The 21,960-nt window shown below is 28.1% G+C and overlaps 3 protein-coding genes and 1 long non-coding RNA gene across 4 annotated transcripts in view; 1 reads left to right on the top strand and 3 right to left on the bottom strand.

The window, feature by feature from the left end:
• Positions 1-5,513: 5,513 nt before the first annotated feature.
• Positions 5,514-8,034, bottom strand: LOC100168125 (UDP-N-acetylglucosamine transporter). Its single transcript, XM_001950711.5, has one exon. It carries the CDS (start codon positions 7,664-7,666, stop codon positions 6,620-6,622), a length of 1,047 nt encoding a protein of 348 aa, XP_001950746.1. The 5' UTR covers positions 7,667-8,034; the 3' UTR covers positions 5,514-6,619.
• Positions 8,035-8,173: 139 nt separating this feature from the next.
• On the top strand, positions 8,174-11,426 carry LOC100571542. The gene is made up of 5 exons (XR_510269.1): positions 8,174-8,326; positions 8,405-8,529; positions 9,491-9,545; positions 10,918-11,039; positions 11,213-11,426. It is a non-coding gene; the product is annotated as an uncharacterized LOC100571542 (long non-coding RNA).
• A 1,857-nt stretch (positions 11,427-13,283) lies between these two features.
• LOC100571703 lies at positions 13,284-21,733 on the bottom strand. The gene is made up of 6 exons (XM_003241413.4): positions 21,364-21,733; positions 21,249-21,297; positions 15,250-15,401; positions 15,141-15,171; positions 14,899-15,066; positions 13,284-13,638 (listed from the first exon to the last, which is right to left on the bottom strand). The coding sequence occupies exons 1-6, from the start codon at positions 21,401-21,403 to the stop codon at positions 13,500-13,502; spliced, it is 579 nt and encodes a 192-aa protein (XP_003241461.2). The 5' UTR covers positions 21,404-21,733; the 3' UTR covers positions 13,284-13,499.
• A 186-nt stretch (positions 21,734-21,919) lies between these two features.
• LOC100573680 (spermatogenesis-associated protein 6) overlaps positions 21,920-21,960 on the bottom strand; it is a 4,436-nt gene continuing 4,395 nt past the window's right edge. The window contains exon 5 of the mRNA XM_016800788.2: positions 21,920-21,942. Within this exon, the coding sequence (XP_016656277.1) occupies positions 21,920-21,942 (23 nt within the window). The remainder of the gene's footprint in view (positions 21,943-21,960) is intronic.

The raw sequence follows: 21,960 nt of genomic DNA, 5'->3' as shown, positions 1-21,960 counted from the left end.
CATTTGATTTTCATTTTAGTATTGATCTTTTGAATAGACCCAAAAACCTAGTTTTTTCGTTACACTGCTATAATGTAAGAAATAATCTAAAATGGTTATATAGTAGTTTATATTATATATATAACATAATATAGGTATTATTACTATACATATAGAAGGTATATAATAATTATTTGTATGGTAAATGAAAAATCATGCGCCTTACTTATAAATCGAGAACACAACGAACTGTCAAAAGTTAACCAAACGATAAAAAAAAAGTTTGTATGTATGGAAATATTCTGAAACAGATCTATTCATTATCGACGACAAAAAGCGACAAATCTAGGCCGATTATATTGGACACGTTTAGAAATGTAGAATATCTACATATTGTCTTCATGTCGAAAACCATTGATATGTTCATGACTAGTTTCATTTAATGTTTACAATACCTATATACAATCATATTATACATATTATATGTTCTTTTTATTTCGAAAAATAAGAAAAAAACTATAGAATAACATAATAACGGTGATTACTGACTGTATTATAAATTGTAATATTGAATACAACCTGTAAATCTGTATAAAGTATATCAACTATAAAGCCTATGTATTTATGCCTATTATTCAGGGTTTTTATAGATCAAACTTCCTCACTCCCATTTTTTCCTTTAAGTGTGTATTTAAAATTATCATAACCGTAATATATATTTTAAACCTATAATCATGAAATATCTATCAGAAATTTATATTCGATTAATTTGATTTTCGAAATTATTAATAAAAAATAATATACATAAAAATATTCTAGGAAGATATCTGCTTAAAAAGTAGGTATAGGTACTCCTTTGAAAAAAATAAGTTTGTATCCTCGTTAGATATTTCTTAAATGGTATAAAAATCCAAGAGATTTAAAATATTGTTTATAAAACTTAGAAAATCAAAAATTCAGAACTTGTATTTATAAATGTAGGTATAATTAAAGGAAAAAATGGTGATGAGCATGCTTGTTGAATTACTGTGTAGGTATAATAGGTATATTATGATTTAGATAATTATGTAAATATTATTTGTGCCTCTAAATCATAAATTTATAAAATGTTGTAATCGAATTTCATTTTAAAAAAATATAAATAATTGTTGTAACTTGTAATTTACTTTCAGAATCATATTATATTAAAACGTGATTTGCTTTGGATTTCTTTGTATTCAGTCTATAAGTGTATAATAAACATGTCGTTATTAATTGTTTTTAAATAAGTGCAATAAAACAAGAAGGTAAGTACCTAAAGCAGTGTCGTAATTTGGGGGCGGGAGGGTGGGCATTTGCCCCCCCCCTTGTCATTAGCGGGCCGCTGTCGGGCTGGGTATGGGCTAGTTTTGGGCCTTTATATAGTAGCTAATAGGTAATATATTTAAGTAACCTCTACATATATGTATTAATTATATAGTTATTGTTATCTCTCAAAAAAATGGGTTACTTACCTGTATGCTTATGATATTAACCTTTGATACTAACTAGTAAGCATACAATTATGTATAAAGAGGGTATTTGTACTGAGATAAAAATGCAATATTGTAATGTAATGTAATGTAAATGTTAGCGAGCTTTTTTTTTCAGTTTTATTTTGGGCCGGTCAAAAATTTTGCCCCCCCTCTCAAAAACTGAAATGACGCCACTGACCTAAAGTGTAAATTGTAATATAAAAATTAAATTATAATGAAATATTCAAAGGTATGCATTTTTAACGAAATAATTCCGAATATTCACTACTATTCAACCTAGTCATTGCAGTTGATGGTTAAAATTAATTTACATTCAAGAAGAGACAAAACATGTTTGATTAATTTGATAAATTGTATATCACACTATCTATATACCTATATATAAAAGACAAACAATGTTTGTAGGTACCTGTGTCCTTTATGCATTCCTAAACCGTTCATCCGATTGCGATGAAATTATTTAGTACAGAGATAGATTAGACCTCGGAGAAGAAGATAATATAGGCTAAATTTTGTGGCGAAAAAAAGTAAATAAGAGGTCCAACCCGGGGTAGTTTGTGGGGCACCACTGGAGATTCGCCTATTCTACATGCACACAATTTTATCTATATGAAACCAATCAAAACAATCCCAAATGAAATGTAATTTAATGTACTCTACTCTACTGTACATTTAATAAAAAAGGTTTTTTCAGTTATAAAATGTACAGGTACTTATATCTTATTCTTTATATAATATAATACTAGCTAGTAGGTGACCCCGTGTACTTCGTTTTCTTTATATAGTTTAATACATGATAACATTAGAAATTCACTAGACTAAACCGGTGTGAAAAATAATGCACCGGGATGTTTGGACCATATCATTTACATGGTTCATTATCCCGGTGCGGGATAATGTGGGATAATTTTAAACCGGTTTAGTCTAGCGAATTTCTATCATGATTCAAACTTTATCGATATCGAGATAAAAAAAACAATAAATGTTATCCGATACTTGTTATCGTTTTCTTTATCTTTTAGCGTGGACGGCTGCCTAGGACCTAGGTTAGAATCGTTAGATAATCGTTATAAACCGAATCCGAGTCCGAGGTGGTCATGGGAAATTGGTAATTTGAATGTAAAATACTTAATTAACAAAAATCGTACAAGGATGTGCTGTCTAGCGGTAAAGTGCGCGACAGTTGCGGTCGATTTTTAGCTCGCGAGTTGCAAAGAATAAGGAGGTAGATGGCGATGTTGTTATCGCCCAGGCGCGTCGATCGTACACGTTTGCCGGGTGCCCGTGGATTGTGGAAGAACATTTTAATAATTTTTCATGCATACTGCATACACAATTGAAAATAATATCAATTTATAAGATAGATTTAAAAAACACTGTCTAATTTCGATTTTTTACGGATTATAGTAGGTATATAATAATTTGTAAATTGATCAATTAAGGAAATTCGTAACCGACTGTTTTTCAAGCCTAAAATACCTAACTATTTCAATTTTAATTGTTTGATAAATCTAATTACGGGATTTAGTTTTTGAAAACAGATTTGGATTTTTCGTCTTGTTTTCTTCAGATCCTATTGACAGTTTTTGAACAATCTATTAAACATATTAAACATGATAATGTTAAACGGTTAACGGTGTGTACATTTAACAGCTTCTTCAGATAAATAAATGGAAAATGTTGTTCGTAGAATTACTAGGCTCCAATGTAATAATATGCTTCCATCATTAAAATCTAATCATTGGGACGATATGAATGATTAGAAATTGATCAATTTTGGTACCTAATGAACTAATATATGCCTATGTGATCATATAAAATAGTCAACTTTGTGTTCAAGGGAAGACAAGTATTTTTCATTCCGCAATAATTCTCCGAACACATAAATGGATAATGACCATATTTTTCTACTACGCACGCACAGTACCACGAAAACCGATAATTAAATATTTATTTTTATTGCCTATACAGAACTCCTCATAAAGGCACGCTTTTAATCCTTTGATATCAGAAAAATGAAAATCGGAAAAAAGAACAAACTTAAAAAAAACCAAAGAAAAGAAGACCAAAAATATGTTCAGCTTATGGAAGGTTCGTTTTCAAAATACTAGACTCTAGACTCCAGGGTTGCCATTCGTCCCGATTTCACCGGGACACTACCGGTTTTTACTACAGAGTCCCGATATTTTTCATTTCCCGGCCGGGACGTGTATAAGTACCGGTTTCTTAAAATAAGTCCCGAATTGTTTACGTGTGAATAACAAACAATAAATAATTGTCGGAAATTTCCGAGATAGCCAAGGACCGATAATTTTACCGATGAAGTTTCATAGCGACATAGCGTATACAATTTATAGAAATAACGATAAGTCGTATATTATAGTCATATATTAGAAAAAATTCGAAAAATGAAGTTAGATGAAATCGATGATGAATAATGATGCATATTTAAACAATACACATATTAGTAAATAAGTAAGACCACTCTGTTTTAAATTAAAAATTGTGTACCTAATTAATTTTTTTAGATAATTTAAAATTATATTTATGAATAAGATAATAATACTATTATTACATTTTGTGATATTTCTAATTTTTGACTTTTTTATTTATTATAAATTATAATGTAATAAAAATATTAAATAACGTTGGACTAAAAAAAATATTATTGAAAATTCCAAAGAATGTGTTTTTTTTTTTTTTTTTGGGGGGGGGGGGGGGGTATTATAATGTCCAGACTTGTATTTTTGTATAAATGGCAACCCTACTCTAGACTTTAGTATTCCAGTAGAATTAGTTGTATGTATTTTGGAAAGAATAATAATTGTGGAACATGATATACAGTCCCTCTACTTTTAATGAAACATTTCCATGCATAGGTTAAAATATAATTTTTTTCTACTAGATACACACTTTATATTAAACTTGAAGTTACCGCAGGGGCTTTGCTCCCTCAAAAAAAAAGTATTTAATCCATATCTACACATAAACATAGAATAATCAATTTCTATTTTTCTTTATCTACTAGCTGAGTACAGACAATATCACAATAAAACGACTTACGTTGATATATTGGTACGATTATTAATTAGGTATAATACATAATTTGTACAATAAATGCACTGAACTATAACTAAATTAAAACAGAGTTAATTGCGAAATAAAAATCATCGATTCTAGGAAAAATGATCCCCAGACTGGCCAGACTACAATATTACTCATAATCAGTCATCAAATTGATGGATCAAATGTTTTTTAAAAGCTAATTAGTGTAATTACCATATTGTTAATATTTAATTACAAATACAGACAAGGTTTAGGAATACTTATCATTAAAAAATGAATAATATTTAATAAATAGTTTTCATACATTAACAATAATATTATTTTGTTTTATATGACAATTTTAAATAACATACCGTCTATTTTAATGGTTCTTTCAAAAGAATAGGTAATTACATTCATTAACACCATTGTTTGATAATTATTTGTTTTATTTAACGTATCGATCATTCGATATATTTTTATATTGTATCTATAAATGAAACTTGTGTATCCTTCAAAACTTATTTTTCCACCACATTAAACAGATTTAAAAATAGTCTATTTCTAAAAATTAACACCAGGATTGTCAAAACAATTAGTTATATAATAATATAATATTATACATATTTGAGGATTTAAAATAGGTAAGTAATATAGGCTATTAACAATGAAATGATTAGTATACCCTTTGTATAAATTGAATAAATATTTAAAATTATTTATTATACAGTAAAAATTGAATAAAAAATAATTAACGATTTTTGAATATTCATATTATTACAAAATTAATGCATTGTTGACTACTGTCTATCGTCATTCCAATAAATTAACATTATACAAATTTTTCCAATACCCAAAAATATAGTGTCTGTAGTCAAATAGATAATGCAAAATTATACTGGTGCAGCAGTTAATTTCATTCTGTTTTGTTTTTATAGAAAAATTTCAAGAGGTTTTCAATTAATAGATACAACATACAAGTATTATAATATTTATGTTAATTATATTATGAAGTTAGAAATCATAAATTATAATGTTGAAGTATAAAGATTCTGAAGAAAACAGTAATAAATATTATGTGATGTAAAGATACATTCATAAACCATAAGCATCAGTGGCGTATTTATTATTTTTTGTAGGGGCGGATGATTTTAGCTAACAGATTACAATGTAAAAATTATAATATAATAATAGACATGTAATTAAAGAGCTAAGTCCCCAAATCCTCTCCCGTAAATACGCTCCTGATAAGCATAACTCATAACATAACAGTAATACTAATAACTAATAAGTAACAACTTTACTTAATTAGATGAATATAATATTTACTTATGTCTATAATATAATAAATATCGGTAGGTAGTCAATTTAATATAAAAATTTAGGTAAATAGGTATAGATATAAATATATGAAAACAGTATTTGAGCCATAATATAATCAAATACATTATTGTGCTATTAATAAAATTAGTTAATATACATTTTTTATTCTTAAAATTAATGTATATATTATCTTTATTACTATATACTATTCAGATTAAGATTGAACCGTTCGCGCGTGCAGACTGAGCTGCCGAACAGTGCCAGACCTCCCACGCAATGGCTATACGTTCTGTGATTGGCTGACAGTCATCGCCAGCCGTCATCGAGCGCCTGTGCTAATGCTCTCACCGATGTCCAGATTATGGTGGGAATGTGCACAAAAAACGTGTTTTGGTCGGCCGAGTTGTTCAATCTTATTCTGAACAGAGTATAAGATTATAGTTAAGTATATATAAAAAAATACAATTATAGTATATTATAATATAATTTTTTAAATTATTTTTTGACTTAAGTATGGTAAAAATTATAAATTATAATACTACATCTGTACAATTTGAAAGTAATTTAAACAAAACATAATTTTTCTATAAACATTTAAAATATTTGATATAACTTATAATAATTATATAAACCGTCAATGATTATAATATATTAATATACACAAACGACAAACATATTATTATAAAAAATTAATTTTCTTATATTTTTAAGTTGTTTGCTTACATTAAACATTATCATAATTTTAGTGTATAGCTTTTTTATGCTCTTTGTGTGGTATTTAGGTTTGGTAATTTTTTTTGCTTGGTATAACTATACAAAAATATTGAACACATTACAAGCATTGTGCCTACAACAAACTGAATACTTATTGTAAAATTAAAGAAGTACATTGAGAAAACACAGGCTACAACAATTGCTAAAGAAGTAGCAAAACCTTTTAATATATTATCAGCATATTTTACAACCATTGCTACAATAAGTCCTCCAGCTGCTTGTAAGCTTATCAAATAGGCTATGTAAAGGTCATAACCAAAAAAAAAGCCTTTGTCGTTGATTATATTCCAGTCTGTAACAAAACACATGATAAAACCTATCGGGATAGAAACAAAACTCAATTGAATATTGCGCATCCATATTGATATTTCAGCTCCTTTCAGTATTTTTTCGAAATAAACCCCAGCAAATCCAGACAAGCAACAAGCAATGAGAGCAGCAACTAATCCGACTATTCGATTTTGATTAGGGTGAGTTTCTTTAGATTTGTCAGTTGAATTATTTAGCTGAACAAGAATGACACCTAAAATCAAAATTACTAATGCAATCCATTGATGTCGCAATAGTTTACGTTTCAGTATCAACACAGAAAATACGGCTGTCGTAAATATTTTAAGTTGATATGTGACTTGATAAGTAGCTGCATCTAAATTTGAAGTGGAGACATATAGTAAATTGTTTTGTATCAGATATACTAAAGATGGTATACAAACTTTCAGCGTGTCCATCGGTTGTTTAATGATTGTATTATTCAATATCGATATAAAATGTTTCCACGACAGAGACTCTATTCGATATACTAGTACCAGACAAACGGAGAGTTTTACCACTTCGGCCATGACGACAGCGGTAGATGATATGAACATATCTCCAGGCCTGGTCCGTGCATAACGCATGCTGAGTGCAACCATGGCATTTTGAAGAGTTAGCGTTACCAAAGTGATCACTTTCAGGGAAGAGTTGCGACTGTGATTGGTCTGCATCGTCTCTACTTGTATTTCTAGGTCTATTTCTTCTTTAACTTCGGTCATTAAATTACCACCACATGTAATTGACTTGTAGAACTCGTAGCTTACTGAGGTCCGACTATATATCTATTTTGATCGTGAACCATTCGTCGAAACACCGACAATCTGGCGGAGGAGACATAGTCTGGAACAAGGGGATTCAGACGAAAATATTCAAAACACAAGCGTCATCTCGTTTAATTCCACGAACTGTGAAGGTTAAATTTAAAACTCCACTGTATACGTAGGCTTATCCACAATTTGCTAATCGTCACAAACTCATAAGTAACGAGTGCCGCAACAGCGTTAGGGTTATAGTGAATGTGGCAACTGGCAATGGTCGGTTGGCACTTGGCGGTTGCCGACTACGCGAATGGGAATGTTTACATTAATGATAACTAATGATAATGCGTATCTTGGTTGTCACCACGTATTTATATTTTGTTTCTTTTACCGACCGACTGACTTAAACATCAGCTGTTAAGGGATTGAATTGCATCTGATTAGCGGTGGAGCGTGCGTAATTATTGTTATCAAAATACAATATTATTATAATATAAAATTATTAAATTTCAATCACAGACCACAGTTCTTACTTGTTTTCTGATTTCTAACGTTCTGAGTTTTTGCCATTCTCTATTTTTGTGTAGTCAGTAGTGTACCTTCAATCTTCATAGTAGTCAAGTATAATCAATATTCATAATATATTACTGCTTATCGGTATTTTTTAAAACTAATTCATTGTGCAAATTATTGTTTTAGTTTTATTTCCAATATTGATATTTTCTACGACATCTAGAACAGAACCAGTCCAGACCAGACCTTTTCCCGCTTACGCATCAACTTTGTCCATCATGAACACCAAAATGATCGTTCGGTTTTATCAGGTACTTATGTTTCAACCAACTACCTGGTAGTTTGTGACGAAAATATTCACAAGATTGTTATTGATAGAGCCAAGAACTGTACGTGTTAAAAATTAATATTGTCACTTGTTAGCTAAATAATTATTCAACTGACAAATCTCAAAATTAGTCTGAATCCTGATCAAAATTGAATAGTTGGATTACCTAGTTGCTGCGCTCATTGTATGTTGTTTTTCAGGATTTTCTGAGGTTTATTTCGAAAAAATACTAAAAAAGACTGAAATATCAATTTGCCATTTGGATGCAAAATGTTCAGAGAAATATTCAATTGAGTTTTGTTTCTATCTTGTTAGGTTTTGTCATATTACTCATTACAGATTGGAATAATATAAACAATAAATTCTTGTTTTTTAGTAAATGAAACTGGTCATGACTTTTGGTTATGACCTTTACAGTTTACATAGTCTATTAACTATTTAATAAGCTTATAAGCAGCTTACCTACATACTCAGTATACAGTTCAGTATACATACTACAAATACAAAAATATTTACTAGGTATCTTTCCCGGTTTTTATTTTGTTTTATTTGTAGTACCTTTACCCATATTTTTAAATAGTTACTTCTAAAAAAAACTTCAAAAATCATACCTTACCTATAATACCTAATAATTAAAATATTACATCTTTTTGTTGTTGTGAACAAAGTTATAAGCGGGTTCTAAGAATGTATCAGTTTAAAGTGCCAATTAATTTACTTAATTAAAATAATTAAAAGCTAATCAATTGTACAAATAGGTATTTAACGATTACATTTATTATGGAGTTTGAAATGTACATAAGTATTCTGAAACAAATATGTGTCTAACAAGTTTTTTAATATTATTCTACCTTAGTAATATATAAAAACGCCATGTTTACAGCCCTGTCTATAGGTGTATTTTTTTTATCTAATATTAAAATTGCCTTTTATATATTTTTTAGACAGTAAAACCTCATCAGCCATTAATCCAGTTTAGACATGGCGTCCCAGTGATAAGTATGTACAGTTTTCTTTATGATATTATTAATAATAATAAATTGTGATTAGTAAGCAATTTAAAGGTACCTACGTCAAATTTATGTATGTATTATTGAGATCGCTTTGGGTAAACTTGGGTAAAAACACCTTAAGGCTTATTTTTTACGTTTACCACCAAATTGTAATATTTTAAAATATATTGTTTTTCTGGGAAGTGTAAGTTAATTGTAACCGGCTCTAGTGATTATTATTTAAAATTTTTTTTAATAATATTCTTAGCTTTATTGGTGTTTGTTTTCATTTGGCAAATCTTCAACAATTGTTGGCCTTAATTCAACAGTACCTTCTAGTTATATTGGCCTAATTAAATGTTCACTACAAAATCCAAACAAAAATTGCTTACTCACAAGGCCGTATCTAGAAATTTTTTCGGGTGGGGGGGAGGGGGGGTCCAACATGAATATTGTAATTTTATTGAATTTAGATTTAGATTTTTGATATTTGGTTAAAAAAAAGACAGAAAAAGATTTAATCTTCTTTTATTAAAATATAATAAAATCAAATAAACAAAATAACTTTGACATTTTGTCACCTTATACTATACAAATATGAAATATAAAATTAAGAAATAAAAAAAAAAATGCACAAATACAAATCATATTATTTTAAACTAATAATATGTTCCTATCTTTTTGAAGACCAAACTGGTTTAACACTTCATCGGGATTAACCGTAACATCTCTATGGACACTTAATAGAGCTAGTCCAGTTAGTCTTTCTTGTCCCTTAGAGTTTCGTAAAAATGTCTTGACGCGTTTTAATGTCGAAAAAGTTCATTCGAGAGTTGCTGTAGAAACCGGTAGTATAGCTAGTATTTTTAATAAAAAATGAATATTTGGAAAAAGTTCAGGATTACAATAATTTAATGTTTCTACAGCTGTATTTGGACGATCTACATCTTTGAAAGCTATCCATTTTATTTTCCACAATTTTAGTTCTGAAGGTAATGTGTCAACATTTATAAAATCTGAATATAAACTAAAATCTGATTCTAAAATTGGAGATTTTAATCACATTTTAGGTATTAATAAATACAAAGACGATAAAATTGTTGTTGTTAATCGTCGCTGACCCCCGACCAGCATCGACAGCGGTCGTTGTCCATCAATAATAATATTAATAACAATCTATTATTAGCATAAACGTCAGATTTCTATGTAATACACGCGTTGGTATAGAAGTCTGTGATTATTATTATTAGACGTTATAATATCCTACCTGTTGTAATTCTGGTTCAATTTCATCCAACCCAGAATTAAAATACTATAAAATTGGAATATTGATAGAAGGCCTCTGGATCTTAAAGTATTAATCTAACTTTATATTACAGATAAATCTGAATCAACTCCGTCACCTTCTACAGTTGGTGCTGTGCAAACGATGGAAGACTATCAACTACCTACAAAATTTAAAAGAGTAATGATGGATGATGCCGAAATCAATGCTATTAATGTATGTAAATTAAAACAAATTATGATACAGTAGAAATCAGTTAATTCAACAAGTGGATAAATATTTTCATGTTTGGTTTTTTAGTTTTTAGTTATTGTATAGTATGATTTCTACTGTATGTTAATTTAGATAAAAACTGTATTCTTCAGTTACAGTCATATTTTTTTTTTCAGAGTGGTGGAGCTGAATGAAGTTTTGAATTACGTTTTAACTCATATTTATACTAAATATTTAGTAAAAAAATATAAAAGCAAAATGATTTAATATATTTACACAGTATTAAGGTACCTACTTATTAACTTATTAATAATTATAATGTATGTATAATACCTACTATGATATATATTTTTTAATTTGACTGAATTAATAAAGTTATAAAAAATTAAAGTGAATTATTTTAGATTCTGAGCGGAGCAAGGAAGCTATCGGTTTTACAATGGTGTTTATTTATATATTTTTTTTTATTCTGTGTACAAAATGACTACCAGAAGGAGTATTTAGATTTTAACATATAGTACCTTATCTTTTAGAAAATTAGATCAAGATGGTACTTTAAAGAGGTAATTTTTTGATTTACTTATTGGTAATTTAATGCCACTCGAAGAACTACCAACAAATTACAAAATTCTGCTAAAAATGGGATTTCAATTTCTAACGTTTTGTGTCTTACTATAGCAACGAATAAAAAATAATAATATTATAATATTAATTCAATTTACAGGCTATAATAAATAATAATAATAAAAAAAATCCAGACTGACAAACCGTCTCCGCTCAGAATCGTTTTTCTTATACAATGATATTATATCATTGAATTCAAGTTTAATACAATCCATTATACATTAACCCACTTGTCATCTACTGTACAGCAGAGCAACATCCACTTACCCCCTTTTTTTATATTTTTTTTGTAGTAATGGGACAAGCCATAGTCATTTTTATGTGCATTCATACTCTGAATAATATTTGTTTTTTGGTCTGAAGAAGTGCTCTAAAATCTTCAAGTACTTAGCTCAGCTACATCCATCTAATTTAGTAAATAAAAATCAACTATAAAAAAAAAAAAAGTATCGTTGTAATTGATCTCATAATTATTATACCATTTTTTGACAAGTAGTGGACTTAGAACATTTTTAGACTTCTATTTATTAATTACCTAAGAATTGAAATTATATAAATATTTTTATTCAGAATTGAAAAGTAATTAGGATAATAATTATTTCAATACAGAATCTATTATACCTAATTATTAACAATAAGTAATTATTGTTAACAACTTTTTGGATAATTCTAAAAACAACAATATAATATATTGTTTGATTCAACAATAATAATACAATATATCAACAATGTTTTTAACAATGGTAACAATAAAGATTTATAAATATAATAATACAAATTGTCAAAGCAACAATTTGTATTAATTGATTTAACAATATCAGCAGTTACAATAGGTATTGTCAAATTGATAAAAAAAAAAAACCTTGTTGTTTCTATATTAACAAGAAAATTGTCAAATCAACGATGTTTATTGATTGATTAATCAAATTTAATTTTTTTTTTATTATCTGATATTATATTTATATTTTGTTAAATAACATTTAACTTGTTAAAAAAAAAATACCAATAATTATTCAAAATAAGGGTGGTTGAGAAAGCTAGAGGATATGCGTTTTTTTTTGTGTGATACTGATTATTTGCACGACGACCTAATTCATAAATTCTAAATCACTTGTAGTATAAAGTATAACAATTAACAACTATGATATCATATGTAACAGGAAAAATAGAAGTATGTTCACTAAATTGTGTTATATTCATTGAACTATTTTTGAGAGATTTAAATTCTAGTAAGAGACTTTGTGAGTCTTCTTTACTATGTCCACATTGACGGATTGACCCCACCTAGAATAATTTATAATTATTTCAAAAATTAATGGATATAATATTTGAGAAAATGTATTTTCATGATCCAAACATATTATGTTTACAAATACAACTAGTTGTTACCAACTATTTATTTATCTGTTATACATTTTTATATGTACAAGCGTAGAAAGTATTCCACTACCACTTATGCCTCTCGTTCTTTCAATGTTCAAATCATTATTATAAAATTTATACTGTACTATACAAAGTAGTTGACAAATTTCAGATTAATTATTTAATATTTTAAAATGAATGAAACATATTGTGTATAGTAAATCAATATATTAAAATGTATACAATAGGTATAATAATATGATATACACAATGCTTGGCAATATGTGTGCCATACACCCATACAAGATGACATTTTTGATTTAAAGAACATTAATAGTATAAAAGTAATTTTTTTTTAAATATATCTAATTGCTTTCATAACTTTTATACAATTTGTAACAAATTGTACAATTCATACATATTGTACTACTCATCATATATTTTTGCTTAAGATAAGAACTAAGATAAATAATAGAATCAGAGTAGTTGTAGATTTCTACCAAGTTGATATGTGGTCCCATTGTATAGCCTCTTATAGTAATTTCTCAAAGATATTTGATATTTAATTGCATCTCCTACGGTGTCTCTCCTGTTCACTTCGTTGCATATATTCCTCCTATGTTTTACAGAATTATTATTAATACCGATTACCAATATTCAACAAGACGTATAGGTAAGAAAAGTTCATATATTTATAATTTTTTCATAGTTTTATTTTACTTACATTGTACCATTAATATTTGGCTAACATTAGCGCAATTATGAGAAGGTGCACTCAGGGGCTTAAAAAGGGGGGATGTGGGTACAAGATCTCCCCCTCCACTTTATATATATATTTTCTAAAGACATTTTATTAAATATTAATGGTTTTTATAAAAGCTTAAAATTATAGTACCTATTGTTGATTATATTAATAAAAAAATGTACTTATTTATTTATTTATGTATTATTATTGAGTCGTTTTTTCGGCCTTCATGTGTCATGAGCGATCGATAACGGTATGGTCTCGATTCCTCGACGCTCTTCCGCCTCATCAGCCTCATTCAAGCCTAATTTTGATTACCTCTGACATACCAGTCGGGGTAGTTATTGTGACAATTCCAGTCATTTTCACATCTGAAGTGGGATTATCTATGCAATTTTGTATGGTACCTAGTTCCGAGGTTACCGCCTCTTGACGAATCAGTCGTTTTACTGGCGCTTGAGTAGGTTATTCCGAAGATTTCCCATATTAGGAATTCGGGACATCTACGCCCGTGGTTAGAAAAACTGAAGTTTCAACATAATGACTTGCTCTTTATCCATGCTCATCATGGAGGTTCAACAAGCGTTTGATGCAGTCTCAGAGAAATCTAAATATCTCCAAGGTGTTATATAATACCAGCCTGCCATTATCGACCAAATATATTAGGGTTTAGGGCCCACTTTTGTCCAAACAGCATTGATATAATAATAATTATATTATTGATTATTGGTAATGCACTAATGTTTTATTTGTATATGTATTTGGTTGTAACTGGATTAAAAACAGTAGAATCGTCAACATTCCGTCTTGCAGTCGAACTGTAGTTTTTATAGGTATAGGAAAATATGGGGCCGGTTTACTTACAAACTTTCAGAAAAAAATGCCTAAATAGTTAATTACCTACAATAATTTTGGCACCCCCTTCATGTCATTATCTCTAGTTGCGCCAATATTGTCTAGACTAGAGTATACTCTTAAGCACTACATGTCCACAAGTTATCCATTTGAAAACAATTTGCCACCACAATAAATCTGTTTAATATATTTTAATTCTCATTTCTCATGTAGGTATATTATAACTATGAATATTAAATAATTGCAAAACAAAATGTTAAAACTTAATGATTTTACCAGCTTGGGCTTAACATACAGTCAGGCATACCACATTTACAATGATACACATCCAAATGTAAACGAGCTTTAATCTTCGGATTTATTTTCTTTGGTTCTTCACCTGAATCTTCAAGTATTACAGGAATTTTGGTGTTTTTTTTTTCATTAATTATAGAATCTTCATCACTAACATATCAACAATCAAAAATAGCCTACGAATAGTTTATACATTTATTTATATGAAAATACCTTATGATTACCTTGTTTTTATTGATTCATTTGTACTGCTGCCTTTTACATAAACAATTTGTTAAATTTCTAAAAGGATTACTATTATAATGTTAAACTAAAAATTAAAAATATACATACTGTTATTTAACTTTGATTTACAGCACTTATAGTCGAATGTAGCTTTTATGTTTTTTCCAAATGTATTTGATGTAATTTCCGTTTTTTTATACTCATCATTATCCAAAGATTTATCTTTCAAATTCAAAGACTCCTTTATATGTTTTTGATCGCTGAAAAAGGTAGGTGCACTTAAGTTTATATAGTTATTAGTTACTAATTACTTTTTTACTTGGGATAACAACTGAAAGACACTTGTTGATTGTTCAACTAATGTATCTACAAAGGTATTAATTTATAGGTACCTACCATATATAACATATAGGCACAGCTGAGAAATTTATTTTAAATCATAAATTAATAGAGTAGGGAAGTAGTAACTATAAGTTAAGGGAATTCGATACCGTGATTTTCTGTATTTGTCTAACACATACGCGCCATTGGATTTTAAACTGCTTTTTTGCCAAATATACCAATAATGGTGCAATAAGAATTCTAAAAACATTTGAATTTGTCGTTAAGTCTACTTGAAATCGACTTTCCCACATTTTTGATATTTGTTTATCAGTTTTAACTTCTCCAAAAATTAAAATACGACGATTTTTAAATACTCTTTTAGTCTTTTTTTAGATTCTGAGCGGAGCGAAAGAATGTATTGGTTTTACAATGATGTGTTTTTTTCTGTCTGTCTGCAGTAACATTTTGGATAGAACTATTCTCGATAAAAACTACTAAAATGTAAATTTAATACAAGATTCCTTATAAGTTTCATAAATGCGAGTTCAAAAATGTCAGAAATACATAGGCACGATTTTAGATTCTGAGTGGAACGATGAATGTATTGATTTTACAATGATGTGTGTTTTTTTTATTTTTTTTAATTTTTTAATTTATTTTTTAATTTTTAATTTTTTATTTAATTTTTTATTTTTGTGTCTGTCATCACCTTTTAGGACAGTAAAAGTGCTTGGATTTTCTTCAACAGAACCTTTTCTGATAGGAAAGTGAATCTAGTTGGTACTTTGGGGGGTAAAATTTTTCCAATAGTTTTCAAACGCGCCGTGAAAAACAAAAGAAAAATTAAGGAAAAACGGGAATTTTTACGCAAAATCTGTTTTCGAGAAAATCGATTTTGGTTTTTGGTGTAACTTTAAAACAAATGACCGTAGATATATGAAATTTTGACTGAATGTTTATCTTAGCATTTTCTATACACCATAACATTTTCAAAATATTTTGATTTATTTTGAGCTCTTTACGGACATTTTCATTTTCCATTTTTTTTTAGTTTTTTTCTAAAAATATCAATAAAATTTTATTTGTTGGATAAAAAAGCTTGAAAAATTAATAGAAGGCTCCTAGTATATTGTTTCAAAAGCAGATGAAAAATATTAAAAATCGTTAGTCACAGTTTTTTTTTATTAGCATTTACGGGTTCAAAAATTGACAAAATCAATTAATTAATTTAAGTTTATATTTCGTAAAAATTTTTCTTTTAGACTAAGATTTTAAAATGTAATACAAGATTCTTTATAGGATAATCTATCTTTATCAAACAAAAAATATCTATAAGAAAGTCAAATTAAATTTTTATGATCGTTTGAAATTCAAATTTTTACAACATTGGATATTCACTCGATTTCTTATGTAGCGATTTCCTTATTTTGTTGTAATTAAAAAACGAGTGACTGTAGAAACTTTAAAATTTTACTGAATGTTTATATTAGCATTTCCTATACACCATACAATTTTGAAAATATTTTGACTCTTTTTGAGCTGTTTACGGACATTTTCAGTTTTAAATTTTTTTAGTTTTTTTTCTATAAATATCAATAAAGTTTTATCTGTCGGGCCAAAAAGTGTATAAATTTAATACAAAGCTTCTGATATATTGTTACAATATCAGTTGAAAAATATTAAAAATACATAGGCACAATTTTTTTTTATAAGCATTTAAAGATCAAATTTTGACAAAATTTATCAAATTTTAATTTGAAAAATTATTTTGTAGTTAAAAATTTATAAAATGTTCAATTTTTATATCTAAGGATTAAAAATGTAAAACATGATTCCACCTAAGTAGTTAATTCTGTTACCAAAAAATCTAAAAAATACATAAGCACAATTTATTTTTATAGTCGTTTTAAGCTCAAATTTCGACGAAATCACATATTAAAAAACCTGGAATAACTATTTTAGTTATTTTGTTGTGATTGTATAATATTCGTGGGCACTTGAAACTTCTAAAGTATATTATTATATATATATGATAGTACCACGGTTTTTTGTTGATGTATAACGCGTTATAAGTACCTAATAGATATTATGATATGATTAATTTGGAATTTATTATAGGTACCTATTATAGGTCAATTTTTTTTTAATACCATAGATAAGTATATATACCTATGTCTAATACATAGACTGGTATACCGTCTCCGCTCAGAATCGTTTTTCTTATACAGTGATATTATATCATTGAATTCAAATTTAATACTGTCCATTATACAGTGACCCACTTCTAACCTACTGTACCGCAGAGCGACATCCACTTACCCACCTTTTTTTTATATGCAATTGAACTTGGAAGTTAAAATTTTGACAAAATTCAACAAAATATCGAAAAATTTTCAGTTAGAAATTCATAAATGGTTTACTTTTCAAAGCTAACATTATACATGTTGAAATAAGACTCCTCGCAGATTTACCTACCTTAATCAAAACAAAAAGTTTACCGAAAAACAACATTAATTTTTTATGAGTGGATGAATTTAAAAGTTTAGAATATTGGATTTTCATAGGTAAATTAAAGAATTTTCATCAATCAATTTTTGATAATTTGTTATAACTTAAAAACGAACGGACCTAGATACTTGAAATTTTTACTAAATGTTAAAACGACCATTCCCATACATGGTAATATTTTCAAAAAATTTTGAAACTTTTTCAGCTATGAATAGCCTTGAAAATTTTTTTAAATGTAAATTATTATTTAGTTAGAAATTTTTAAAAGTTTTTCTTTTTATACCTAAGATCAAAAATGTTAATAAAAGAGTTTTCCTACCTATAACAAACAAAAAAAGTGTACTTAAGCGGAACTATATTTTTTATAAGCTTTTGAACATATAATTTTTACAATATTTGATATTCAGCGATAAATTATTGATCGATTTTTATATGTCGTTGTATTTTCGAAACGAATAACCGTAGACTCATTAAATGTTTACCATATATTTATATCAGCATTTTCCATACACGGTGAAATTTTCAAACTATTTCGACGCTTTTTGACCTATTTAAAGCCATGATAATTTTTTTAAATTTTGTAAATTATTTTTCAGTTAGAAATCCATAAAAGTTTTTTTTTATAGCTAAGATAAGAAATTATAATAAAAGATTCCCAACAACATTTTCTACTTTTAACAAAACATTTAAGTTTAGCGTTAAGTAACAATATTTTTTTATGAGCGTTTGAATATTAAAATTTTTACGATATTGTATATTTAGTAGTAATTTATCGAATTCAACAAGACCTTAAAGCACTAAGCAGTCACCCACCTACCCACCCACTTACCAACAAAAGTTATGTGATATTTTAGTATTTACCATTGACAATAGCCATACCCATACGTGTTCAGCGCCACTGAGCTAGGCCTAGACTAACTCACCGTCTTCGCTCAGAATCGTTTTTCGTATTCAATAATTTATCATTGAATTCAAATATAACATATCCATTACAATGATATAGGTACTCGACAACTACTGTATAGTAGAGCGGTACCCACTTGTCCACCTTTTATAATATGACATTTTTAGGAATTTGGGGGATAATGTCAAAATCAAACATGTGGGAAAGTCAATATCAAGTAGACTTGACAAAAAATTCAAATCTGTTTTTAAAATTCTTATCACTTCAATATATCAATTGGAATGTTTGGAAAACAACACGTCTAAAATACTATGTCACACGTGTGTTAGACAAAAACAGAAAATCACGGTATCGAATCCCCTTAAGTAACACAGTTTTAAGAAAATAGGTATTAACTTAGTTAAAGTTAAAATTACTTTTTTTAAACTACTAACCCTTATATTTTGTATTAATTGGGAAAACAGTTGAGCTTAACAATGAGCATTGAACACATTTTAGAATAATATTTTTTTTTTTACTATTTGTCATGTCGGTATTATTTAATAGAGAATTGCAAAATAAATATACGACCGACATAAAACTATAAGAATCATCTACCTACTAAATTTTAATAATAAAGTTTTTTCAAAGTTGTGGTTAGCTGTTGATACTCTATTTTCGTTCTGCAATTGACCACCACCACCTGTACTATAAAATCACTTTACGTGAGCACTTGAACACTTGGTGGTACTGTGGTATGTAATGTATTTTATAAATAGTTTTCAAGCCTATATTAAGTGATACTTTCCATATTATATTCAATGAAAATAATTACCTATTTATAATTTCATACATAAATATGTAAATAACATTTTAGACAGGGGCGTGCTCACGGGGGGGGGGGTCATGGGGTTCAATCCCCCTCCCCCCCAATTGACCGTATTATTTTTATTTTTTATTATGAAACAAATAATGCATCTTTATAATGTACTTGTTGAATTATATCATCATACAATTTCCCAATTCGTATTTTATCGTCAAATGCTTCCAACTTCGAATATGTACAATGCCCCGTAGTTGCCAATACTTTTAATAGGTACTCAAAATATAAATTTGTTTTTTAGGCTTTCAGTGTTTATTTTCTGGAACTTATTCAGAAAACTTTGATGAACTTGTTGAATTTTACTTCGATACTGATAAGCTAACAGTTAAAAGCTTAAAGCTGAACTACATATATGATATACCAAACTTAATAAGCATGTAAAATATCCAAAAAAATTGTTTAGAAGCGTTGAGACAGTGTGATAAAGAAATATTTTCCAATATACATCTTATATTAAAAATACTATGGACTTTACCAGTTTCAACATCCACCCTCGAGAGAACTTTTTCTTGTCTCAAAAGATTGAAATCTTATCTACGAAACACAATGACTGAGGTATTTTCTGGATATTAAAATAAAAATTTATATCAATTTTTTAAACATTTTTTTGGTTTTAGACTCGACTTAATGGCTTGGCTATGTTAGCTGTTCATAAAGAAATTCCACTAACAGCAAAAGAAGTTTTAAATGAATTGAGCAAAAAATCAAGAAAACTAGATTTTGTTCTTTAATTTTTGAATGTATATTGTATATTAGTATAATAGTTTCTATATTAGCAATATAATATTTAAATCTATAAATAATTTAATTTGTTGCTGATTAAAAAAAAAAAAAGGTCTTTAGGTAAAAGACTAGCTTATTCAATTTTACTTGAACCCCTCCCCCCCACATAAATTTTCTGAGCACGCTCCTGATTTTAGAATTACCTTCATGCTATTGAAAAATTCCTAACCAGGTAAAGTTAAAATTATAACCAAAAGCAACTAAGTTAGTAACTTACCTAACTATGTAGTTCTTTTTTAAATATACATTTTTTTAACTTGTTAAGTTAAAAGTTATTGAAAAAAGTAACTTAACATTTGACTTTAGTTAAACCTTAGTAGGTAGTCACTGACAGCTTTGTATATATACTCATAGACGCAAATCGCAAGGGGGCTAAGGGGCCTTAGCCCCCCAATATCTCATTAGGACCCTAAAAAATATACAGTTTTTAGCTAGTTCACAACTAGTTGTGTGGCATCGAAGCCCCCCTCTCACATTGATGTTAAAAATGTTAGCCCCTCCCACAGAAATGTCAATGGACTTGCGCCTTTGTACCTATATAGTCTATCCAGCGAAAGAACGTGCCCACCAAAATCTACATCCTGCTATTGTTGAACCGATTTCAATAGCAGAGGGATGCACAGAATCGGTGCTTTCGTGCTCTCGCTGGATAGAGTATAAGTACTTACCTAAATGAATGTATAATGATTTTAATAAAAAAATTATACTTATGTTGTATTGTTTTACCTGGATTCCTTTCTACGCTCGTTTATTTTGGAGCTATTCATATGTTCACCTTCGTTAAAGTATATAAATATTATAAATATGATAAGACGTTAAATAAATATATATTGAAACTTACAGAGTTTGCAAGATTTTTTCGAATGACACTCCCAATCCATCTTGTTATTATTGATCTAATGCATAATAATAATTATAGTTAGATACGTACCTACTTACTGCAATGTACAGACTATATCAAATGTTGTAAATTAACAGGGGTCGAAGTAATTCTTAAAACAAGCAGAATGGATGGGTTGTATACTAATATTCGTCCTATTAAGAATTTCACTCTGCACAATACACTGGCCTAGTGAAATTGAGGTTTTTATATTTTAGAGTACAAAAGAAAATATCCATAAACAATAAATTAGTAATTTCATAGTTGGTTATAACGGTAGTTCATAGGGACGATATAGATAAATTAATATTATGCAAATTTTATTTAAATCGTGTTCATAAGTTGTACCAAGTATATTAGTATATATATATTATATATGTATTTAAATATTAAACTTTTAAAATACCCATAAATATATAATGATAATTGATAGGTATAATGTAATAATATAATTTGTAAAATGCTTGAATCTTGCTGAATGCATTGCAGATCAATCTAAAATTATGCATAGGCGCAACTAGAGGCCAAACACTGGGGGTGCTAAAATTATGCAGAAGA

The sequence above is a fragment of the Acyrthosiphon pisum genome, chromosome A1 (assembly GCF_005508785.2).
Source record: "Acyrthosiphon pisum isolate AL4f chromosome A1, pea_aphid_22Mar2018_4r6ur, whole genome shotgun sequence".
Classification (NCBI taxonomy): domain Eukaryota; kingdom Metazoa; phylum Arthropoda; class Insecta; order Hemiptera; family Aphididae; genus Acyrthosiphon; species Acyrthosiphon pisum.
This window is presented reverse-complemented; position numbering and strand designations above follow the sequence as displayed.